This window comes from Capricornis sumatraensis, chromosome 1 (genome assembly GCF_032405125.1).
Source record: "Capricornis sumatraensis isolate serow.1 chromosome 1, serow.2, whole genome shotgun sequence".
In the NCBI taxonomy this organism is placed as follows: Eukaryota; Metazoa; Chordata; class Mammalia; order Artiodactyla; family Bovidae; genus Capricornis; species Capricornis sumatraensis.
Window position 1 is genome coordinate 85,047,979 of NC_091069.1, and position 21,855 is coordinate 85,069,833.

Sequence of the window (21,855 nt, forward strand, 5' to 3'; positions counted from 1 at the left end):
GACTCTTTTGAAAAGACCCTGATGCCGGGAAAGATTGAAGGTGGGAGGAGAAGGGGACGAGAGAGGATGAGATGGTTGGATGGCATCACCGACTCAGTGGACATGAGTTTGAGTAAACTCTGGAAGTTGGTGATGGATAGGGAGGCCTGGCGTGCTGAAGTCCATGGGGTCGCAAAGAGTTGGACACAACTGAGCGAATTTGGAAAACTCAGCTGTGGCCACAGGACTGAAAAAGGTCAGTTTTCATTCCAATTCCAAAGAAAGGCAATGCAAAAGAATGCTAAAACTACCGCACAATTGCACTCATCTCACATGCTAGTAAAGTAATGCTCAAAATTCTCCAAGCCAGGCTTCAGCAATACGTGAACCGTGAACTCCCTGATGTTCAAGCTGGTTTTAGAAAAGGCAGAGGAACCAGAGATCAAATGGCCAACATCCGCTGGATCATGGAAAAAGCAAGAGAGTTCCAGAAAAACATCTATTTCTGCTTTCTTGACTATGCCAAAGCCTTTGACTGTGTGGATCACAAAAAACTGTGGAAAATTCTTCAGGAGATGGGAATACCAGACCACCTGACCTGCCTCTTGAGAAATCTGTATGCAGGTCAGGAAGCAACAGTTAGAACTCGACATGGAACAACAGACTGGTTCCAAATAGGAAAAGGAATACGTCAAGGCTGTATATTGTCACCCTGCTTATTTAACTTATATGCAGAGTACATCATGAGAAATGCTGGACTGGAAGAAACAAGCTGGAATCAAGATTGCCGGGAGAAATATCAATAACCTCAGATATGCAGATGACACCACCGTTATGGCAGAAAGTGAAGAGGAACTAAAAAGCCTCTTGATGAAAGTGAAAGAGGAGAGTGAAAAAGTTGGCTTAAAGCTCAACATTCAGAAAACGAAGATCATGGCATCCGGTCCCATCACTTCATGGCAAATAGATGGGGAAACAGTGGAAACAGTGTCAGACTTTATTTTTGGGGGCTCCAAAATCACTGCAGATGGTGATTGCAGCTATGAAATTAAAAGACACTTACTCCTTGGGAGGAAAGTTATGACCAACCTAGATAGCATATTGAAAAGCAGAGACATTACTTTGCCAACTAAGGTCCATCTAGTCAAGGCTATGGTTTTTCTTGTGGTCATGTATGGATATGAGAGTTGGACTGTGAAGAAGGCTGAGCGCCAAAGAATTGATGTTTTTGAACTGTGGTGTTGGAGAAGACTCTTGAGAGTCCCTTGGACTGCAGGGAGATCCAACCAGTCCATTCTGAAGGAGATCAACCCTGGGATTTCTTTGGAAGGAATGATGCTAATGCTGAAGCTCCAGTACTTTGGCCACCTCATGCGAAGAGTTGACTCATTGGAAAAGACTCTGATGCTGGGAGGGATTGGGGACAGGAGAAGGGGACGACCGAAGATGAGATGGCTGGATGGCATCATGGACTCAATGGACGTGAGTCTGAGTGAACTCCGGGAGATGGTGATGGACAGGGAGGCCTGGCGTGCTGCGATTCATGGGGTCGCAAAGAGTCGTACACGACCGAGGGACTGAACTGAACTGAGCGACTGAACTGAATTGAACTGAACAGTTACTGAGTGCTTCCCGTTGCCAAGCACTAAGTCTTTTACATTATTTTCTCATTTAACTTTTACCCCAACCCAGTTAGACAGGTACCATTCTTACCTCCATTTAACAAAGAAGGAAATCAAGGCACAGTGAAGTTAAATAATCTTCACTTGTCACACATCTAGTGAAGATCAAAGCCAGGATTTGAACTCAAGCCAGAAAGTAGAGTCTAGATTCTTGTTTGCTTACTTACACACTGCTTACAGGACCTGGGTTTCAAGCCTATATTTTTTCCACCGACAAAATATCTTAACTTGGGCAAATTACTTCTTTGTCTCTTCGTTATCTAAAGTGATAATAATGATACAGATTTCATGGGATAGTTGAAGATTAAATTAGATAATTATTATGAAAGAATGGTTTCAAGATATAAAGCCACATACAATTGAAAGTGTTTTTAACAATATTGGGCTACTTCTACCTGGGACAAATTCCAAGCAGTTCTGAGATACTTTCATTGAATTCCTTAGAAAAATCAGTCATCAATTAAACCAGAACAGGTGGGTAGTGGGAAGAAGAGGGACTGGTAGTGGTATTGATGAGTCTCTCTCAACTCAACTCCCTCTAAGATGTTATAAGCCTATAGGAAAGTGGTGTGAAGATGTCAGCTCATCAGCTTCTCCATGCTTCTTTCAAGACACAAGACATAAGCAAGGTATGGTAGACCCTTGGACACAAGTCAAAAGAAAGTAGTCAGAATAGCAGGTAAGTGGGGAGCTTGTATAGATATTTCTTAGATACCCAAGGGGTAGGGCTGGGAGTGGAGGTGAATTTAGATGGCTGTGGAACCAAGATGGAAGGAACTGAATAGGTTCCTAGGATCTGGCAGGAGCTGCCCTACAAATATCCTGGATCAGCATAGGTGTGGATTGCTGGTAAATAAAGATAGAATTTCCTTTTTGGCATCATGAGCCAAAAACTTCGGAGAAGGCAATGGCATCCCACTCTAGTGCTCTTGCCTGGAAAATCCCATGGACAGAGGAACTTGGTGGGCTGCAGTCCATGGGGTTGCAAAGAGTCAGACACGACTGAGTGACTTCACTTTCACTTTTCACTTTCCTGCATTGGAGAAGGAAATAGCAACCCACTCCAGTGTTCTTGCCTGGAGAATCCCAGGGACGGCAGAGCCTGGTGGGCTGCCGTCTGTGGGGTCGCACAGAGTCGGTCACGACTGAAGCAACTTAGCAGCAGCAGCCAAAAACTTTTGAGGATGAGATTTTAGCTCATACCACAAGGTGGAGATAGGGTAATCATAAAAATCTAAATCATTCAAACACTTTCTAGAAATATTAATGATTCCTTGACCCTTTATGGTATCTTTTCATTGGAAGCCCAAAACAACTGTTTAGCATGAAAATCAGCTTGGTGGCTTGACCAGCCATGCCTACCTGTAGATGTATCAGATATTCAGGGATGCGCTGGACTATATGAAAAAACAACGTGTAGATGTCAGACTTAATCTCTTCATCACCCTGAATGAAAGAAAGCTGGAGTCAGTCTTCAGTGTGCCTCCAGTTCTGGCTGCAAACAGGTCAGTTCCACTAGAGTAGCAAGGGTTTACTAGAGCATTTTCTTCATCAAGAGTGTCATGAAACATTGATCTGTCATTGGAGAGGCTACTTATTCAGGGACATGCTCAAGAAGACACCTCTTTGCTAACGAGGAGTGTGTCATATTCTTCTTTAGAATCTACTCAGGTGTCCAAACCGCCCCCTCCTCCTCCCCACCCTCCAACACCATCTTAGCAAAGTGAGCACTCAATAAATTAGACTTGAGTTGGCCAAATTTGTTAAGGTTCTTCAGCAAGTAATCTGTACAATGTTTTTACCAGCAGGCATTAAAGGTGCTTTGAACCTCATGAGAATGAAGAAGGGAGAAACCAGTTGGCAACAGGGAAACATGCTGGACTTTCTTCATGTCTCTTCCCTTCCTTTCTCCTTTCTCAAAGATTAGGTTGGTCAAAAAATTCATTTGGGCTTTTCTGTAACATCTTAGGGAAAAACCCCCATGAACTTTTAGGCTGACTCAGTATATGCTGAGTCCAGTACTTTGGAAAAGACTCTGATGCTGGGAGGGATTGGAGGCAGGAGGAGAAGGGGACGACAGAGGATGAGATGGCTGGATGGCATCACCGACTCGACGGACGTGAGTCTGAGTGAACTCCGGGAGTTGGTGATGGACAGGGAGGCCTGGCGTGCTGCGATTCATGGGGTCACAAAGAGTTGGACACGACTGAGCAACTGAACTGAATGGAACTGAATATATGGTAGGTATTATACTGGGTTGAGAACAGTCAGAGGTTGAAGTAGAAAGTTAAGAGAGCCTCTCACCTCTCGTGAAACTTAATTAACTCTTAGCTTTAGAACTTCTGATATAGTTCTTTTCTATTGACCTAAAATAACTAGAATTGCTTTATGTGTATATGTGCTTATTGAGCATCTAATATATCACTGCAGTAGCAATACTTAAAGCAACATGACTAGAGCCATTTTATAATCATGTAAAATGACAGACACACTATGACATGAATTTAATATTCAGATTAATATGTCTAAGTCTATAAAGCCCAAAACCCGTTAAGGTTGCAAACTGCAGCCTGAGGATCTCTGGGCAGAATATTTGTTTACTTCGTCCATTCCAGTGGAATGGAACAGAAGTTCAGTAAGGAAGGGCAAAGACCAAAGCAATGGCACTGATCCTTGAGTGGCTCCTTGAACCCCAGGGAGGAGAGTCAGTGGCTTTGTTCAAGCCATTCCCCAGCATGGAGAACAAGCTCAGAGTGCATGTGCTGTGTTTTCTGGAAAGGTGAGCAACATAATGTAGTCACACATGTAACCAAAGGAGAATGGAAAGATAGTGTTAACTTACCTCCTTCAGAACAACCACATGAACCAAAGAGATGCATTCGGGCAAGTCCCTCAGGTAAGCAACATAATAATCCAAAAAATTATTCTTGAAAACAAACAGAAAAGTCATGGTAAGAACTTGGAGACAGGAATGATAATAGTAAATATGTATGCTTGTGTGTGCTCAGTTGCTCAGTCATGTTCAGTTCTTTGGCACCCCATGCACTATAGACCACCAGGCTCCTCTGTCCATGGGATTTCCCTGGCAAGAATATTGGAGTGGGTTGCCATTTCCTACATCAGGGGATCTTCCTGTCCCAGGGATCAAACTCACATCTCTTGTGTCTCCTGCCTTGGCAGGCGGACTCATGCGTATCTAAAGGAGTACATTGCAGAGATTATTTTAATCATTCATTCATTAGATGTGTTTAGTAACATTTGTTCTGTTTTTTTATTCACCTTTTAAAAAATCTTTTTGGTTTTAAGGAAAATAGTCCTATGGACTTGGAAACCAAAACTCAGTATCCCTGCTTTAATGAAAGTGAAATGATAAACCAAAGCAGAAAGAAGGTTCCATGTAACTTGAAAAAAATATTTTAAACAGTTAAATGATAAAAATGCAAATTTTGTTTTTTAATTACTCTCTGCTTCAATCATCTACATCCAAATGAGGAACTTTTTCCAACTCACCTCAGAGGGTCTAGATCTGGAATTCTCAACTTTTTCCACTAATTTCTTATTCACCTACGGAATATCCCCTCAGGAAAACAGTTTTCACCTCTCAAAGTTATTTTCCCACAGGTATAACAATTCTCAGCTCAAGAAAGCACGTTGAATATAAATGAGTAAAAATGAGTTTAGAGGGATGGCATTACATCCACTCTATATAAGTAAATAATTTGTAAACTTGTATTATGAATCATTCATATACAGAGGTCAACTGAAGGTAAAATCTGACTTGCAGACCAATTTCAATTAACCCATGCAATATTTTAAAAATAAAATTTCACACAAAATTCTGGACTTTCCACTTCTCTTAAAATACCAGATCTGGCAACTCTAGTCCTTTTTTCCTGCATAATAATTGGATAAAGCTGAGTAGCTATTCCTTATAGGAAAGCATATGTGCTCCACTTAAGCTCACTTCCCAGTAGTATTACTACATTGTATTACATTTAGCTCATTTCTACTTACTAATGTCATCTGCTGGCCCTGTAGGCATTTGAGTTTGCAGCTTGTGACCTAAATCATATTTTTTTTTTTGAAGAACATTACAGAGATTTAAAAACTTAGCATCCTTTCTCCAAAAAAGTGAAAACAAAAAACATTCTAGACAAATAGCTACCCATCTGCTGCTAAGTCACTTCAGTCGCGTCCGACTCTGTGCGACCCCATAGACGGTAGCCCACCAGGCTCCCCCGTCCCCGGGATTCTCCAGGCGAGAACACTGGAGTGGGTTGCCATTTCCTTCTCCAATGCATGAAAGTGAAAAGTGAAAATGAAGTCACTCAGTCGTGTCCGACTCTTAGCGACCCCATGGACTGCAGCCTACCAGGCTCCTCCGTCCATGGGATTTTCCAGGCAAGAGTACTGGAGTGGGTTGCCGTTGCCTTCTCCGACACATTTTTTAAAAATCTTTAAGAAATGAAATTGTGTGTGAAAGCATATGAAGAAGTGAAGTCACTCAGTCGTGTCTGACTCTTTGTGACCCTGTGGACTGTAGCCTACCAAGCTCCTCTGGCCATGGGATTCTCCAGGCAAGAATACTGGAGTGGGTTGCCATTTCCTTCTCCAGGGGATCTTCCTGACCCAGGGATCGAACCCAGGTTTCCCGCATTGGAGGCAGACGCTTTAACCTCTGAGCCACTTTATATGTATGGATGGATATATATGTGTACATATACACACACACACACACACACACACACACACACATACACATCATATTCAATGGGGGGCAGTTATAGTTCAGCAGAAAAATGATGAACTGGAAGTTAAAAGACTTGGGTTCTAGCCACAGATCTACAAATATCTAGATAGCTGGGTAATTTCAACCATGATTTTTTCTCTGAACTTTATTTCATTATCTGTAGAACAAGGAGGTTAGACTAGATCTCCTCAGACTCTGAAATCCACTGATTCTAGATTCTCCATTAAGAGAAATGGACATGGAAGACACAGATGCATGTAATTCACGTTTATAAAGGATTAAGAAAAAAAACTTACCTCATCATTTGTTAACTTAAGGAATAAATCTCCAAGGACTCCTTGGCGTGGCCACTTCAAGACCCTTTCCTGCAGAGCGTGAAGCAAATCCAGGTGCTGCTGGACAATGTACCGTAAAGAGCCAGGGAAGAGGCTTGAAACAGAATAGAGACAGGATCACACAAACCAGGTGTAGAGAAGAAAAGGCTCCTCAAGAACATATGGAACAAGTCCAATTTTCCCAGTCATTCAAAATACTGTGAGTCACAGGTCTGCCTTTAGTATTCAAAAAAGAGTTTGTCACTGTTAGCCTCACAGCAGGTAACCTCAGACCACAGGAAGACCCCTTTACTGATGACCCCTGTTCAAATGTGTATTGAACTAGTTAAGAGCACTTCGCTTGAGTGGCCTTTTCAAAGCAAAATGATACACTCTCATTTAGGTGACAGTAAAATTTTAAGGGAGATCTTTCTCAATGTTTTAAAGTTCTTCCCACTTGATGTGCAAATCATCTACTCCAATTAACGCTGCAGATGGCAGCACTAAGGTGACACTTGGTCATTCGTAGCTACCAACTGTACTTAGAGAAGGAGGAGGTTTCGTTTCAAGCTGGCAACGGAAAGTTCAGGGGATAAGGGCATAAAAGTGTTCACTTTTCCTCTTTCCTTCAGTTTCTAAGAGGAATCTGGGAATGGATGGAGTCTTGCCAGAGGAGGCTACAGCATAGGTAGTCCCAGTTTTGCTGAGCCCCCTCCTGCTCTCCCACCGTCTGCCTTCTATCTCAGTGTGTCTCATTTATTTCAGAGGAAATGAAGGAAGGAAGAGAGAAAGAGGAGGGTGGGATGGAGAGGAGAGTCAGGGAATCATGGGAGGAAGGAGAAGGTGGATTGGATGGGGAAGCAGGGTGAGCAGAGGCCTGAAGGAGTGAGGAGGGAAGAAACAGGAGTAGAGCCTTGCTGGACGACAGCAAGGATGTCAGCTCCAGCTTGGTAATTTGGGGGAACTGAAAGTAAGTTCCCCTGTGCTTCCAAGACCACAAGGTTTTTCATGTTAGTTTGGTTGGTTTTCTTGATTCTTTTGTTTCAGGTAAAAGGTAGATTTATTAATATCCTTTGTGAAGAGGTTGCAGGAAAATGAGTCAGGAGAGGATGGTCATGTCCCAGGTCTCAGGCAGGTTCCTGGGACAGACCACCAAGTAAGAGTTCTTGGCTTTATGCAGAAAAGAACTCAAGGGTGAGCCGTAGTAAAGTAAAAGCAGAGAACACATTCCATAGGTAGAATGTGGGTCTGTCTCAAAAGGTGAGAGCAGCCAGGACTACAAGTTTAACAGAGAGGAAAGTGTTGGCCTGCTTGTCACTTGCTGAGAGTCTGACTTATTTGGATATTTCCCCAAGGGTCTACCAAGAGTAAATGAGTTGGGGTACTTTGGACAGTTGGGGTACTTTGCCACCCCCAAACAAGCAGACCTCTGTTGCGAACAGTAGGAAGAACACCAGTTTGGAAGGAGGTGTTGTCAGCCCATTTCCAAGCAAAGAAAATTCCCCTGTGGTTGCAGCTCAGAGTAGACACACAAATGCCAGCCTCCCATGAAAAGGGACAAGGATTCCTTCTACTCCAATCTGCCAACCCCTCCAGTCCCTGTACCTTGAGTCTCCATGTATGTGAAGCCCACTGCTCCCTAAGCACAGGAGGAAAGGCCTCCTGGGCTGATATAATAGGCTTGGAAGACCTAAGGCTAAGTAATGCCTGTCCACATCAGAGGGAATTTGGAGGCGTGGCTAGGAGACAGTCCAACTGGGAGAAACCATAAAGCTGATGGAGGAAAGCAGACCTGATCACACTGAAAGAATGAAACACTGCACCCGCAAAAGACCTGGACAGGAAAGACTTCTCCCCACCCAGAGGCTGACAGTGCCTGCAGGTAAAATTCCTGGTGTGACACTGCGAGATGTTAGGCCACAGTGGTGAGATCTGAGATTGTGACGGGTGGTCAGTGTAGGTTGTATAAAATGTCTTGATTTATCTCTTTCTCTCCTTCCTTCCTGTCCTTTTCCCCTTCCTTTCCTGTCCTATCCTGTACTTTCTTTTCCTTTCTTTCAAGGAAGCTGTCTTCCGTTACACTATGACCAGCGTACTTGCAGAGTTTGACAGTTGGTAACTCGGTTGGAGTCCAGGTGCCTCGTGGATAGTCCACTGGAGTGACAGTGTAAGGTTTTAGGATGGGGATCACAAAAGGCTAATACTCTCATTAAGTTTCAAGAAGCATGTAAGTTACATGAAGAGCAATGATTTAAGGTGGATTCTGTGTCAAATGGCTTCCCTGATAGCTCAGTTGATAAAGAATCTGCCCGCAATGCAGGAGACCCTGGTTGGATTCCTGGGTCGGGAAGATCTGCTGGAGAAGGGATAGGCTACCCACTCTAGTATTCTTGGGCTTCCCTTGTGGCTCAGCTAGTAAAGAATCTGCCTGCAATGCAGAAGACCTGGGTTTGATCCCTGGGTTGGGAAGATCCCTTGGAGAAGGGAAAGGCTACCCACTCTAGTATTCTGGCCTGGAGAATTCCATGGACTGTACAGTCCGTAGGATCACAAAGAGTTGGACATGACTGAGTAAATTTCACTTTCACTTTTCACTTTCTGTGAAATATTGAAAGTATTTCACAGAAATATTCCACAGAAATATTTTCAAATATTGAAAACAGGCTTTAATTTTTTTTAATTTAATAAGGATAATATTTGATATTAGGGTAGAGTGTAGAGGAGGTGAGCCAGGAAATGAGGAGCAGAGGGAGAAAGAAGCGAGAAGTATAGACACACTTAACCTATTTCACTATTTTGCCTGGAGCCTGACCTGACTCCCAGAGGCAACTTTTTCATTAGGACAAAAATGTTAAGTGCTCAACTTATTTTCTGTTCTTTACCAGGGGTGAGATTATGGTACCATGAGAAGTTTATTCTTTCTAAAGTCTTCAAAGTAATTTCAACTCTGGCAGGACAGTACTTAAGCAACAAGGGAAATAAACTACAAGCAATCAATGAACATCCAGTTATAAATTAGTAACTTAGGTCAAAACAACTCCTGAGCTGCAGCTGCAAGATGAGGCATTGATAGTAACAACATGTGCCACCTAGTGGTGATCCGAAGCATACAGTTCGTTGAGCTGTTGGAGGATGTGGCCCTGGGGTTCAGTTTTTAAGGCTAACTGGCAAATCCTGTGGGGCTGACTTTGCCCCTCCTGAAAAGGGTTCATGCAGGACTATTTAAGCCTGCTCTGTGTGGGTGAAACATACCAGAAAAAAACAAGAACTCCAACATCTGAGATCCTCCTACCAGTGGACAGCAACCCGCACTTTCCCCTCAGGCTTCCACTGGCAGCCTTTGCTCCTGCAGCGTCCGGCGACTGGACCAGGGGCAAGGCTGGCTGGAAGCAGCTGGCAGAGACTTCTGAGCACTTCATGTTTTTCTAGGGAAAACCTGAAGTTTTATTTTATAGGTTTGAGAAGATGTGGCAGGTTTGAGCATCAGGTATGTACTTGTGGGTGTTGTTTTCACCCCCCAGGTGACTTTTCAATGAGGGCAGAAAATGCAGAAGGCTTGTGGTTTGTGATGGGAAAGGTAAATGTTCATAAGGTAATTTTCATCTTTGCATAGGAGGAAAAACGCCAATAGAGAAGAGGAATAATCTCATTCTGTTATGTATTTCATTCCGCTGATCTATTTAACTAAAGAGGCTACACGTGGAGGCTTCAGAAAGCTTAGGAAAAAAGAAACCATGAATTGAGGAGGATGAAGCTCTAACCTCAGGTAGGAAAAGAGTAGGGCTTCTCTGGTGGCTTAGTGGTAAGGAATCCATCTGCCAGTGCAGAAGACGCAAGAGACTTGGCTTTGATCCCTAGGTCTGGAAGAGCCCCTAAAGAAGGAAATGGCAACCAGTATTCTTGCCTGGGAAGTCCCATGGACGGAGGAGCCTGGCGGGCTACAGTCCATGGTGTCGCAGAGTCAGACATGACTTAGCAACTCAACAACAATAGGAAAAGGGTGACATTGCAAGCTCAGAGGAGCTTCCCTGGTGGCTCAGGCAGTAGAGAATCACCTGCAATGCAGGAGACCTGAGTTCGATCCCTGGGTGAGGGAAGAGCCCCTGGATGAGGGTATGGCAACCCACTCCAGTATTCTTGCCTGGAGAATCCCCATGAACAGAGAAGCCTGGCAGGCTACAGTCCATGGAGTCGCAAAGAATAGTGACTAAGTACAGCAAAGCTCAGAACCAGAGATTTCATATTAGCACTAAGAATACTGAGTTGAAGCTTTTTTCTTCTTGGGCAATGAGAACAGAAAAGAGGATTAGCTTAGCAGATAACTAACATAAATAGCATCATCATGGATATGAGAAATAACCATTATTTTACTTTCTTGGGGAAAGTATGACAGTTTAAATTATTTTTTAGTCTCAGGAGTTGGGGGAAGGCCCACCTCTTCCTTAGTAATGGGTCATGAGAAGTAGAAGAGAGGGCAAGCAGAAAAGAGCTTCTGTGAACTAAAAACATTCCCCTATTTGACGGGTCACCTGAGATCTGAAGTCAGGACAAATGGGCAGCTAATCGAAAAGCCTGATTTATGAAACAGGGAGAGACAAAGTCAGCTTCTGGTTGAGGCAGCTGGCATATTGTGGTCAGTTAAGGTGGTATCTTTGAAATCACATGGTCCTGAGAGAAGCAGTGCCATGTTGAAAGGGCATTAGACAGGCCTGGGTTTGAGTGCTGGCTTCAGCTGATTGTGTGACTTCAAACCTCACTGGACCTGAATTTCTTCATCTATCAGGTAGGATTCACAGGTTCTTGTGAAGATTTCATGAAGTAAATGAAGTACCCAAGCATGGAGCCTGATTACTGTTTGCTGGAGCAAACAGTCCTCTCTTTCACTCTCCTTACCCCATCCCCACACTTTCAGAGACTAGAAAGAGATGCTGCTGGCTTAGACTCATAGATGTGGAGGCAAAGCCACATCTAAAGGTAGACTGGGCTTTAGTTGGGTTTTAATGTGAACTGAGCAAATCTTCCGGCACCAGCAAGATAGCAAGAGGCCAGAGAGACTTCACGGAGGGCTGAAGGGGTAATCTGGGAGGTTCAGACAAGCTGGATGGGGTGAAGAAGGGGGAATCAAGTGGCCAGAAAGCGAAGGAAGAGCCAGCAAGGATCCAGGTGGCCACAGAAAGTAAAACCCAGTCCAGAGCTTCTACTGTTCACAGCTTTCAGTGTCATGTTACCCTCTTCTGCTCCTTACAGCTTTCTATTTTATCTCAGTTTTGCAGTGAAATAATTCTTGCAAATAGTGAAGCAATTATGGGTTTATCATGGAACGTTTTCTCATATCAGTTGCTTCGATGGAGGTACATTGTGTTTTGGTGATTGAGTTTATTGCTGGCAGCTGCAAAGCCAAGTAAAATTGGGGGGTGGCGGTGATAAGGATCTGGAAAATATAGTTCAGGCTTTCCACAACTTCATGAACCACCAGTGCATATTACCTGGTAGAATACTTAAAGTGGTAATGCTGTGTTTGTCTCTAGTCATCCATCATCCAGACTTCTCTTTTATTTGGCTTGGCCTTTTCCTCAGTTGATCTGGATTATTACATCTTTATGTCAGTAGTCTTTCCCCACCAAATCGTAAGTTTCTCCTTCCTGCTTTCTTTCAGCAGAGAGGGAAGCAGAGAAAATCTGAAGTTTTGGAACAGATATAGAGGGAGGGGTGTGGTAACCTGGGGACTAGCAAGTTGCTGTAACACATCAGAGGCCCGATGGAAGCTCTGCCCCCATAACATGACTACACTCACATGCGGCTCATACCTTAACAAGGATTTCCTGAACAAATAATAAGAAAGGTCCAAGTTCACAGCAATGTAAGCCCTGTATCATTTATCTAATGGCCACTTCAGATCTCCATTCCCATCCATTCCCTGTGCTCCCATGAGAAGTGGTTCCAGGGGTTCTTCCAGGATTTCCAGTGGAATATGCAGATGGCAACAGACAGGAATACCTTCCTCACTGTTGCACTTTTTCCCTTTAGGCTCTTAACAGACATGCCAGGGCCACTGAAAGCCCCAGAGACTCCACTCATTTTCTTATCTGCTGGAAGTCAAAAGTTGAGACTTGCCAGGGGTAACCTGCAGTCACTGACTATTCTCTTTTCCAAGTCTATGTCTGGAGCTCTTGATAAGTACCAGAATTCCCAAAGTGGAACAATAAACAACTTACCTTAAATTTTAATTAATCTGAAAAGCAAAGGCAATGAATACATGGGTACCTTCTCTCTTTAGAATTCCTCTTTCCATCTGACCCCTGGAATGTTGCCTTGATCTTCAGGATCAGAGAGATGTTAATGACATATTTTCTTTCTGATTCAAGCAGTTCTAGAGCCACAGTCTGTCTTTTAGCTTTAAAAACAAACCAAGGAGGGAATTTTTGTTAACCACTGTTCCCTGAGACCCTGTTAGATGATAGAAAACAGTAAAAAAGTATTGAAAGCAATAGAGACACCAGCAAGTTTCTGGAAGATGGAAGAGTGGAGGCATGGTCATTAATTCAGCAGAGCAAAGGGCACCTAACCATTTACTTTGGTGTTTTCATCTGTGGATGGGAAATCGGCTGAGAAGCAGAAAGGCCCAAGGATTGGAGACACCAAGGCATCAAGAGAGTACAAGTAAGAGGCAATGCTGTAAACAGGAGAAACAGTCTACATTCAGTGAAGCTGAACCTTCAGTTCCCCATACCCATGCTGAATGACTTCCTCAATTCCACCCCAGGGGAAATGAGAAAGGCTAGAGAAGCCCGAATCTCTGATATCTGAACATCAGACATAGCAGAGAGCAGAGTTGAAATGCTAAAATGAAAACAAAGGGACTCAAAGAAGGCTCACATACAAAACAGTGAGACTCCTCGCAGCCTCTTGGCCTTCAGGTCCCAGAGTGCCAGCAGCCAGACGTATGCTGTCCAGACTGGAGACCAGAGGACCTTCCACTGGAGGAATGAGTTGCCCAGGTGAAAAAGGTCTACAAACACTGACATACAGACGTCACCTATCAAAATGGAAATTTGCTACCTGATTAGCAGATAAGAAGCCCACTTATTGATCAGCTTGACCAACACAGGATTTTTAGGTTTCTTTTTATTTAGGCCCTTTTTCCTGGATATGAATAATTAGCTAAGAATCCTCAGATACTTGAATCAATCTTACATTATAAAAGAAAGAGAAGAAAAAAGTATATACACATTTTTAAAAGGAGGAACCATAAATAGAGACAATGCAGGAAAAAAAGAAATCTTTTAAAAAATCTTATAATTAGTATCCTCAAAGAGTTACCAAAAATGTCCTGCCCATTTAATAATTCACAGGATCCTATTTTCAAAAAACAATCCAGGAAAAAAAACTTTTTGGCTTTTTTAAAAGAGCAGAAGACAAAGTCAAGGAAATCTGTACACCTGCCTCCATTTCCCTCCCCACCAAGAAAGGCGGTAATAGAAAAAATTAGTCCAGGAGAGCCAATATCAAACTAATAGAAGTTTCAGAGAAAAGAAAGAAAATGAATGAGAAGATATTATCAAATTAATAATACAAAAAATACCAGGACATGTATTTCCAGAGGAAAGGGCCCATTTGCATTCAGCATAATTAATGAAAAAATCTCTCACATCACTGTAAAATATACCACATCACTGTGAAAATTTAGCATACCAAAGGTAAACAGAAGATCCTAAAAGTTACCAGAGAGAAAAATCAGGTAACATTCAAAGGACTGGGGATTAGATGATATTGGATTTTTCACTGGCAACATTAGAATTTAGACAACAGTGGAACAATTGCTTCAAAATGATAATGGAAAATGACTTTATATTCATCTAAATAGCCAATGAATTATGTGGAACCTACTAGGCTATGTGTTCCATCAAAACGAGTAGTAAACCAAGAAACTGAGAAGGATATGCAAAACAACAACAACAACAACAACAACAGCAACACACCTCCACAAAACCCTGAATAGGAATCTAACATATGAGAAATTTTAAGAGAATTCACAGGAAGACTGAGAAGTCCCAGGAGGGCAGCAGTGCAGTGAGTCAGAATGGAGTAGGATGACAGAGGTCTCTAGGGTAAATGCTGTTTTAAAAAAATGTCAACGATAGACTTTGTTAAATTGCTAAGAAAAATTAAAGAAGACCCATGTAAAAGGAGTCATATACCATGTTCTTCAACTGGAATATCAGTGCTGTCAAGATGTCAATTCTCTCCTAATCAGAATAAAAGAATATAGAGTAGAATTTGTTGTTTAGTCCCTAAGTCATGGCCAGCTCTTCTGCAACCCCATAGACTGTAGCACACCAGGCTCCTCTGTCCATGGGATTTCCCAGGCAAGGATACTGGAGTGGATTGCCATTATCCTCTCCAAGGGATCTTTCAGACCCAGGGAGCAAACCCATGTCTCCAGCATCTGCTGCATTGGCAGGAAGATGCTTTACAACTGAACCACATGGGAAGCCTTAGAGTCTAGAGTTAGACCCACATATATGTGATGACTTGGCTTTTCCTACTCATTTCAATGAGAATAGGAAGGCATTTTCAATAAACGGAGCTGAAGCAACTGGATAGCCATATGGAAAAAAATGAATCTGGATTCATACCACACAGCAAAATTTATTCAAGATGAGTCATAGACCTAAATGTGAATGCTAAAACTATAAAGATTTTTATAAGAAAACATAGTAGAATATCTTGATAACCTTAGAACTGGCAAAAATATTTTGCAAGGGCACATAAGTCACAAACTATTTTAAACATTTAAAATTGATAAATTGAACTTCATTAAAATTTAAAATATCTGTTATCAAAAGACCATCAAGAAAGTGAAAAAGCAGGGCAGAGAATAGAATATTCTCAACATGTATATCTTACAGGAAACTCATATTCAAAATATATTAAGAAACCATACTAATAGAGAATAAAAAGATAACCCAATTTAAACACTGGACAAAGGACTTAAATAGGTACTTCATAAAAGAAATACAAAGAGTCAACAAGCATATGAAAATATGCTCAGCATCATTAGTCCTCAGGGAAGAGCAAATTAAAACTGCAATATGACACAGGACACACCCACAGAATGGTTCAAATTTAAAAGGCTGATCATACTAAATATTGAGAAGAATGTAAAAAAACTGGAAAGTTTCATACATTGCTGGTAAGAGTATAAAATGTTCCAACTACTTTGGTAAACTGCTGGTGTTTTAAAGTTAAACATAATCCTATCCCATAATCCAAAGATTCCACTCCTAGGTGTACACTCGAGACATGAGAGCATACATTAAAAAAAAAAAAGACGTACAAGAATATTCACAGCAGTTTTATTCATAGTAGCCCTAAATTGGAAACAATCCAATTTCTAGCAATGAGAGAATGGATAAATTATGGTAAATTCATTCAATATAATTAATAAAAAGGAATAAATTACTGAATGAATTACATGCAACACTATGTTGAGAGAAAGAGGCCAGACATGAAAAAACTACATATTGTAATATTCCATTTTTATGGAGTCAAGAACAGACACAACTAATTTACAGTGGCAGAAGTCAGAGTAGTGGTTCTGTGGGTGGGTATTGCCTGAAAAGTTGTATGAGAGAACTTTATGAGATAATATTTCTATATTAGAAATATTAATGTTGGGTTGGCCAAGAAGTTCTTTTGGGTTTTTCTGTAAGACATTATGGAAAAACCCAAAAGAACTTCTTGGCCAACCCAATATATTTCTCATATTATATAGGTCTGTGTATCCCCAGGTGGTGCTAGTGGTAAAAACCCAACTTGCCAATGCAGGAGACATAAGAGATGCAGGTTCAATCTCTGGGTTGGAAAGATCCCCTGGAGGAGGGCATGGCAACCCACTCCAGTATTCTTGCCTGGAGAATCCCATGGACAGAGGAGCCTGGCTGGCTACAGTCCATAGGTTCAGAAAGAGTTGGATACGACTAAAGCAACTTAGCATGCATGCAATGTACCAATAGAAAAAAAACAGCAGCATAAACTCTTTTTAAAACATGGAAGCAAGCACCAGAAAAAAATAGGTCAAAAGAATTTAAAGTGGGTGCTACTGATTTTCACAATAAACCTTTTAGTGTTATTCAGTTTTCGTGTATTTGATAATAAAAAATTAAAAATTACCTCCTATAAAACAGTTGGAGGAGTGCTCACTTCAGCAGCACATATACTAAAAACAGTTGGTGGGAACCTAAAGAAACAAAAGACCTATATATAGAAAACTATAAAGCACTGATGAAAGAAATCAAAGATGACACAAATAGATGGAGAAATATACCATGTTCATGGATTGGAAGAATCAATATAGTGAAAATGAGCATACTACCCAAAGCAATATACAGATTCAATGCAATCCCTGTCAAGCTACCAATGGTATTTTTCACAGAACTAGAACAAATAATTTCACAATTTGCATGGAAATACAAAAATCTTCAAATAGCCAAAGCAATCTTAAGAAAGAAGAATGGAACTGGAGGAATCAACCTGCCTGACTTCAGACTATACTACAAAGCTACAGTCATCAAGACAGTATGGTATGGACACAAAGACAGAAACATAGATCAATGGAATAAAATAGAAGGCCCAGAGATAAATCCACACACCTATGGACACCTTTGACAAAGGAGGCAAGAATATACAATGGAGAAAAGACAATCTCTTTAACAAGTGGTACTGGGAAAACTGGTCACCTGTAAAAGAATGAAACTAGAACACTTTATAATACCATACACAAAAATAAACTCAAAATGAATTAAAGATCTAAATGTAAGACCAGAAACTATAAAACTTCTAGAGGAAAACATAGGCAAAACACTTTCTGATGTAAACCATACCAGGATCCTCTATGACCCACCTCCCAGAGTAATGGAAATAAAAGCAAATATAAATAAATGGGAGCTAATTAAACTTAAAAGCTTTTGCACAACAAAGGAAACTATAAACAAGGTGAAAAGACAGCCTTCAGAATGGGAGAAAATAATAGCAAATGAAGCAACTGACCAAGAATTCATCTCAAAAATATACAAGCAGCTCATGCAGCTGAATTCCAGAAAAATAAACGACCCAATCAAAAAATGGGCCAAAGAAGTAAACAGACATTTCTCCAAAGAAGACATACAGATGGCTAACAAACACATGAAAAAATGCTCAACATCACTCATTATCAGAGAAATGCAAATCAAAATCACAATGAGGTAACATCTCATGCCGGTCATAATGGCTGCTATCAAAAAGTCTACAAACAATAAATGCTGGAGAGGGTGTGGAGAAAGGGGAACTCTCTTACACTGTTGGTGGGAATGCAAACTAATACAGCCACTATGGAGAAGAGTGTGGAGATTCCTTAAAAAAAACTGGAAATAGAACTGCCATACAACCCAGCAATCCCACTGCTGGGCATACACACCGAGGAAACCAGAATTGAAAGAGACACATGCACCCCAATGTTCATCGCAGCACTGTTTACAATAGCCTAGATGTCCATTGGCAGATGAATGGATAAGAAAGCTGTGGTACATATACATAATGGAATATTACTCAGCTATTAAAAAGAACACGTTTGGATCAGTTCTAATGAGGTGGATGAAACTGGAGCCTATTATACAGAGTGGAGTAAGTCAGAAAGAAAAACACCAATACAAGTATATTAAAGCATATATATGGAATTCAGAAAGATGGTAATGATGACCCTGGGATTTCTTTGGAGGGAATGATGCTGAAGCTGAAACTCCAGTACTTTGGCCACCTCATGTGAAGAGTTGACTCATTGGAAAAGACTCTGATGCTGGGAGGGATTGAGGGCAGGAGGAGAAGGGGACGACAGAGGATGAGATGGCTGGATGGCATCACTGACTCAATGGACATGAGTCTGAGTGAACTCCGAGAGTTGGTGATGGACAGGGAGGCCTGGTGTGCTGCGATTCATGGGGTCACAAAGAGTCAGACACGACTGAGTGACTGAACTGAACTGAACTGAATGATGACCCTATATGTGAGACAGCAAAAGAGACACAGATGTAAAGAACAGACTTTTGGACTCTGTGGGAGAAGGTGAGGGTGGGATGATTTGAGAGAATAGCATTGAAATGTGTATATTACCATATGTGAAGTAGATTGCCAGTCCAGGTTCAATGCATGAGACAGGACACTCAGGGCTGGTGCATTGGGATGACCCTGAGGGATGGGATGGGGAGGGAGATGGGAAGGGGCTTCAGGATGGGGGACACACGTACACCCATGGCTGATTCATGTCAATGTATGGCAAAAACCACTACAATATTGTAAAGTAATTAGCCTCCAATTAATATTACTTAATTAAAAATGACAATTGGGGGGAAATGCCATTGTCAGACCTATGCTAAGTGCTCAGTGATGATCTATCATTTGAAGAAAGAAAGGAAAGAGGGAAAAAGGGAGGAAAGGAAAAACAGACCTCTTTGCAGTATTTGACATTTTGGTGGTGAACCCCTGATACAAGATTCATATGTTGAACATTCCATATCACTGAGTAAATCCATCACAAAATTCTGCCTTCTTCTCCACTAACCTTATGCCTTTTTTTCCAGAGCAGTACAATACTAAGTGTCATGGATACCCAGGATCAAGGTGGTAGTCCCAGTTAGCCGTGTGACCTCAGGTGAGTCCCTTTACCACTAAAGACTTTGGTTTGTTCATCTCAAAAGGAAACCAGAGGCTCAATTGTCCCATAGGTCCACTGCATCTAAATTGCAAGGATTCCAGCCCTTAGGTTTCTTGTTCTTTACATTTTCAGCCTACATTGCCCCTTGGGACTTACCAGCTAAAGAAGTTTCACATAAAACGTTTTCCAAGGAGGTATGTCTGCCCTGGCCCACTTCCTTGAGTTTATCTGGGTGGTCTTTTGTGACGTATTCTTCACCCCAGTCTTTAGCATCCTTAGGCTGCCTCCACACACCAGGTGGGAGATGACTCTTGGGTTGGATATCAGCTGAGAGGCAAGGCTTAAGGTTTTCTTCTGCTTCTGGAGTTGTTGGGGTCATTCCTGAAAAATAACATCTGCCATCAAGTTCTGATTTTTTTAAATTATATTTGTTACTAACTGAAAAATATTATGCCTTTTCTTGGGTACAACTATCCTTTGAGGGTTAAACATATCAATTAAGAATTTAAAGTCTCCACAGTTACAAAGGATCACCTTTGTTTCTGGTCTAAATACTTAACTTTTGGCACACAGACTCTACTGAATGACTTTAAAAATATAAATTTTACAAAATAAAATATAAATTAGTTAATTTATAAATTATTTATTTTGTAAAATATAATAACAAAACTAACTTATAGTCATATGTATTGATTCTTCATATTTCTTCCTTTCAGGTGAGCACACCTGGGAAGAAAACACAGAAAGAGCAGGAAGAAGGGTACCAAAGACAGTGTCGTATTTTGGAATTTGTCCGCCTTGGCCCTGATGATGGTATATTTCCAAAAGGCAGGAGGAAGGGAGGTAGGGGAGATGAAATAATTTATAAAATTCTGGTGAATTATCTCCAGATAACTTTTAAATTACATAAATTATAAGGTGTGTGGTCCACAGAAAACTTAAATGTCATTCCACCTGCACTTGTGAGTTCTCAGCAAGTGTTAGTTCAGTGGTAACTGAAACAAGCCTGAAGGAACTAAGAAGACTGGTTTTGTCTTCAACTTCCTTCCCCTTCTCTCTGGGATTAACTGAGTTGCTGACCTACTCCAGCATGCATCTTGGAATCTTAGTAAAATAGTGCTTTATCTTGCCTGAGTTCTTTCATTCCTGGTTTGGGACTGAGGGCGTAGAAGCAGGAAAGGTAGAAGAAGGGAAAGGGTGAGACTGTTAGAAGAAAAGAGAACTTGAAGAAGCGCCACTCACCAGGACCCATTATTCCCTTCACATTGCTGTCTCCTACATGCACGGATCTGGTCTCTTGTGCTGCAGATGAAGGAAAGCTTTCAATCAATATTCATCCCACTAACACGGACGGGCACCTTCTATGAACTAAGAACTGGGATAGTCTCACAGAGCTTACCTTCTACTGGGGAAGCCAGAGCAGTAAAAAAAAATTACAATAGAGTGTGGCAAGTACTAGTCTCTCGTTTCTAAAAAGATATAACTAGTACTTAACTCATAGATTGCCATAAGAATTAAATAAGATAACATTTCTAAACTGCACACAGCAAGATCTAAATGATTATGTAACTGTGATGGTGAGGATGGTAATGCTAAACAGAGCCAGAAGGATGATTTTAAAATGTAAGTCAGACCCTGTCAAGCCTCTGCTTAGCCCTCCAACAGCTCCCCGTTTCCGTGCAAAGACCAAAGATCTTAGAATGATCTTAAGGCCCTGAAATATCTGCCCCCTTCCTCTGCCTGCTGGTTTTTTTTTCTTTTTTAAAAAAACCCATCTCCTATTGTTTCCCTGTTTATTCTGCTTTTAGCCCCACTCAGTTCAGTTCAGTTGCTCAGTCGTGTCTGACTCTTTGCGACCCCATGAATCGCAGCACGCCAGCCCTCCCTGTCCATCACCAACTCCCGGAGTCCACTCAGACTCATGTCCATTGAGTCAGTGATGCCATCCAGCCATCTCATCCTCTGTCGTCCCCTTCTCCTCCTGCCCTCAATCCCTCCCAGCATCAGAGTCTTTTCCAATGAGTCAACTCTTGGCATGAGGTGGCCAAAGTACTGGAGCTTCAGCTTTAGCATCATTCCTTCCAAAGAAATCCCAGGGCTGATCTCCTTCAGAATGGATTGGTTGGATCACCTTGCAGTCCAAGGGACTCTCAAGAGTCTTCTCTAACACCGCAGTTCAAAAGCGTCAATTCTTCGGTGCTCTGCCTTCTTCACAGTCCAACTCTCACATCCATACATGACCACACTGATCTTATGCAGTTTCTTGAGCACATCAGTGATGCTCCTCCTAGTACCTCGGGGCTGGTCCCTTTCCCTACCCTGATATCCATAAACCTACTTTCTCAGTTCCTTCAGGTCTTCACCTGGTACCCTCTCTAAAATTATACCCGTGTTTCCTTATTTGTCTTCTGATCACTATCTAATACATATTTTGTCTTGTTC

At 41.7% G+C, this 21,855-nt stretch overlaps 1 protein-coding gene across 1 annotated transcript in view; it reads right to left on the minus strand.

Annotated features, from left to right (window-relative positions):
- ARHGEF33 (Rho guanine nucleotide exchange factor 33) overlaps positions 1-21,855 on the minus strand; it is a 53,068-nt gene that overhangs the window by 17,287 nt on the left and 13,926 nt on the right. Inside the window, exons 6-11 of the mRNA XM_068967030.1 lie at positions 20,656-20,715; positions 19,570-19,794; positions 12,990-13,119; positions 6,708-6,840; positions 4,504-4,587; positions 3,024-3,107 (exon numbers count right to left, since the gene is read on the minus strand). Of these exons, the coding sequence (XP_068823131.1) occupies positions 3,024-3,107; positions 4,504-4,587; positions 6,708-6,840; positions 12,990-13,119; positions 19,570-19,794; positions 20,656-20,715 (716 nt within the window). The remainder of the gene's footprint in view (positions 1-3,023; positions 3,108-4,503; positions 4,588-6,707; positions 6,841-12,989; positions 13,120-19,569; positions 19,795-20,655; positions 20,716-21,855) is intronic.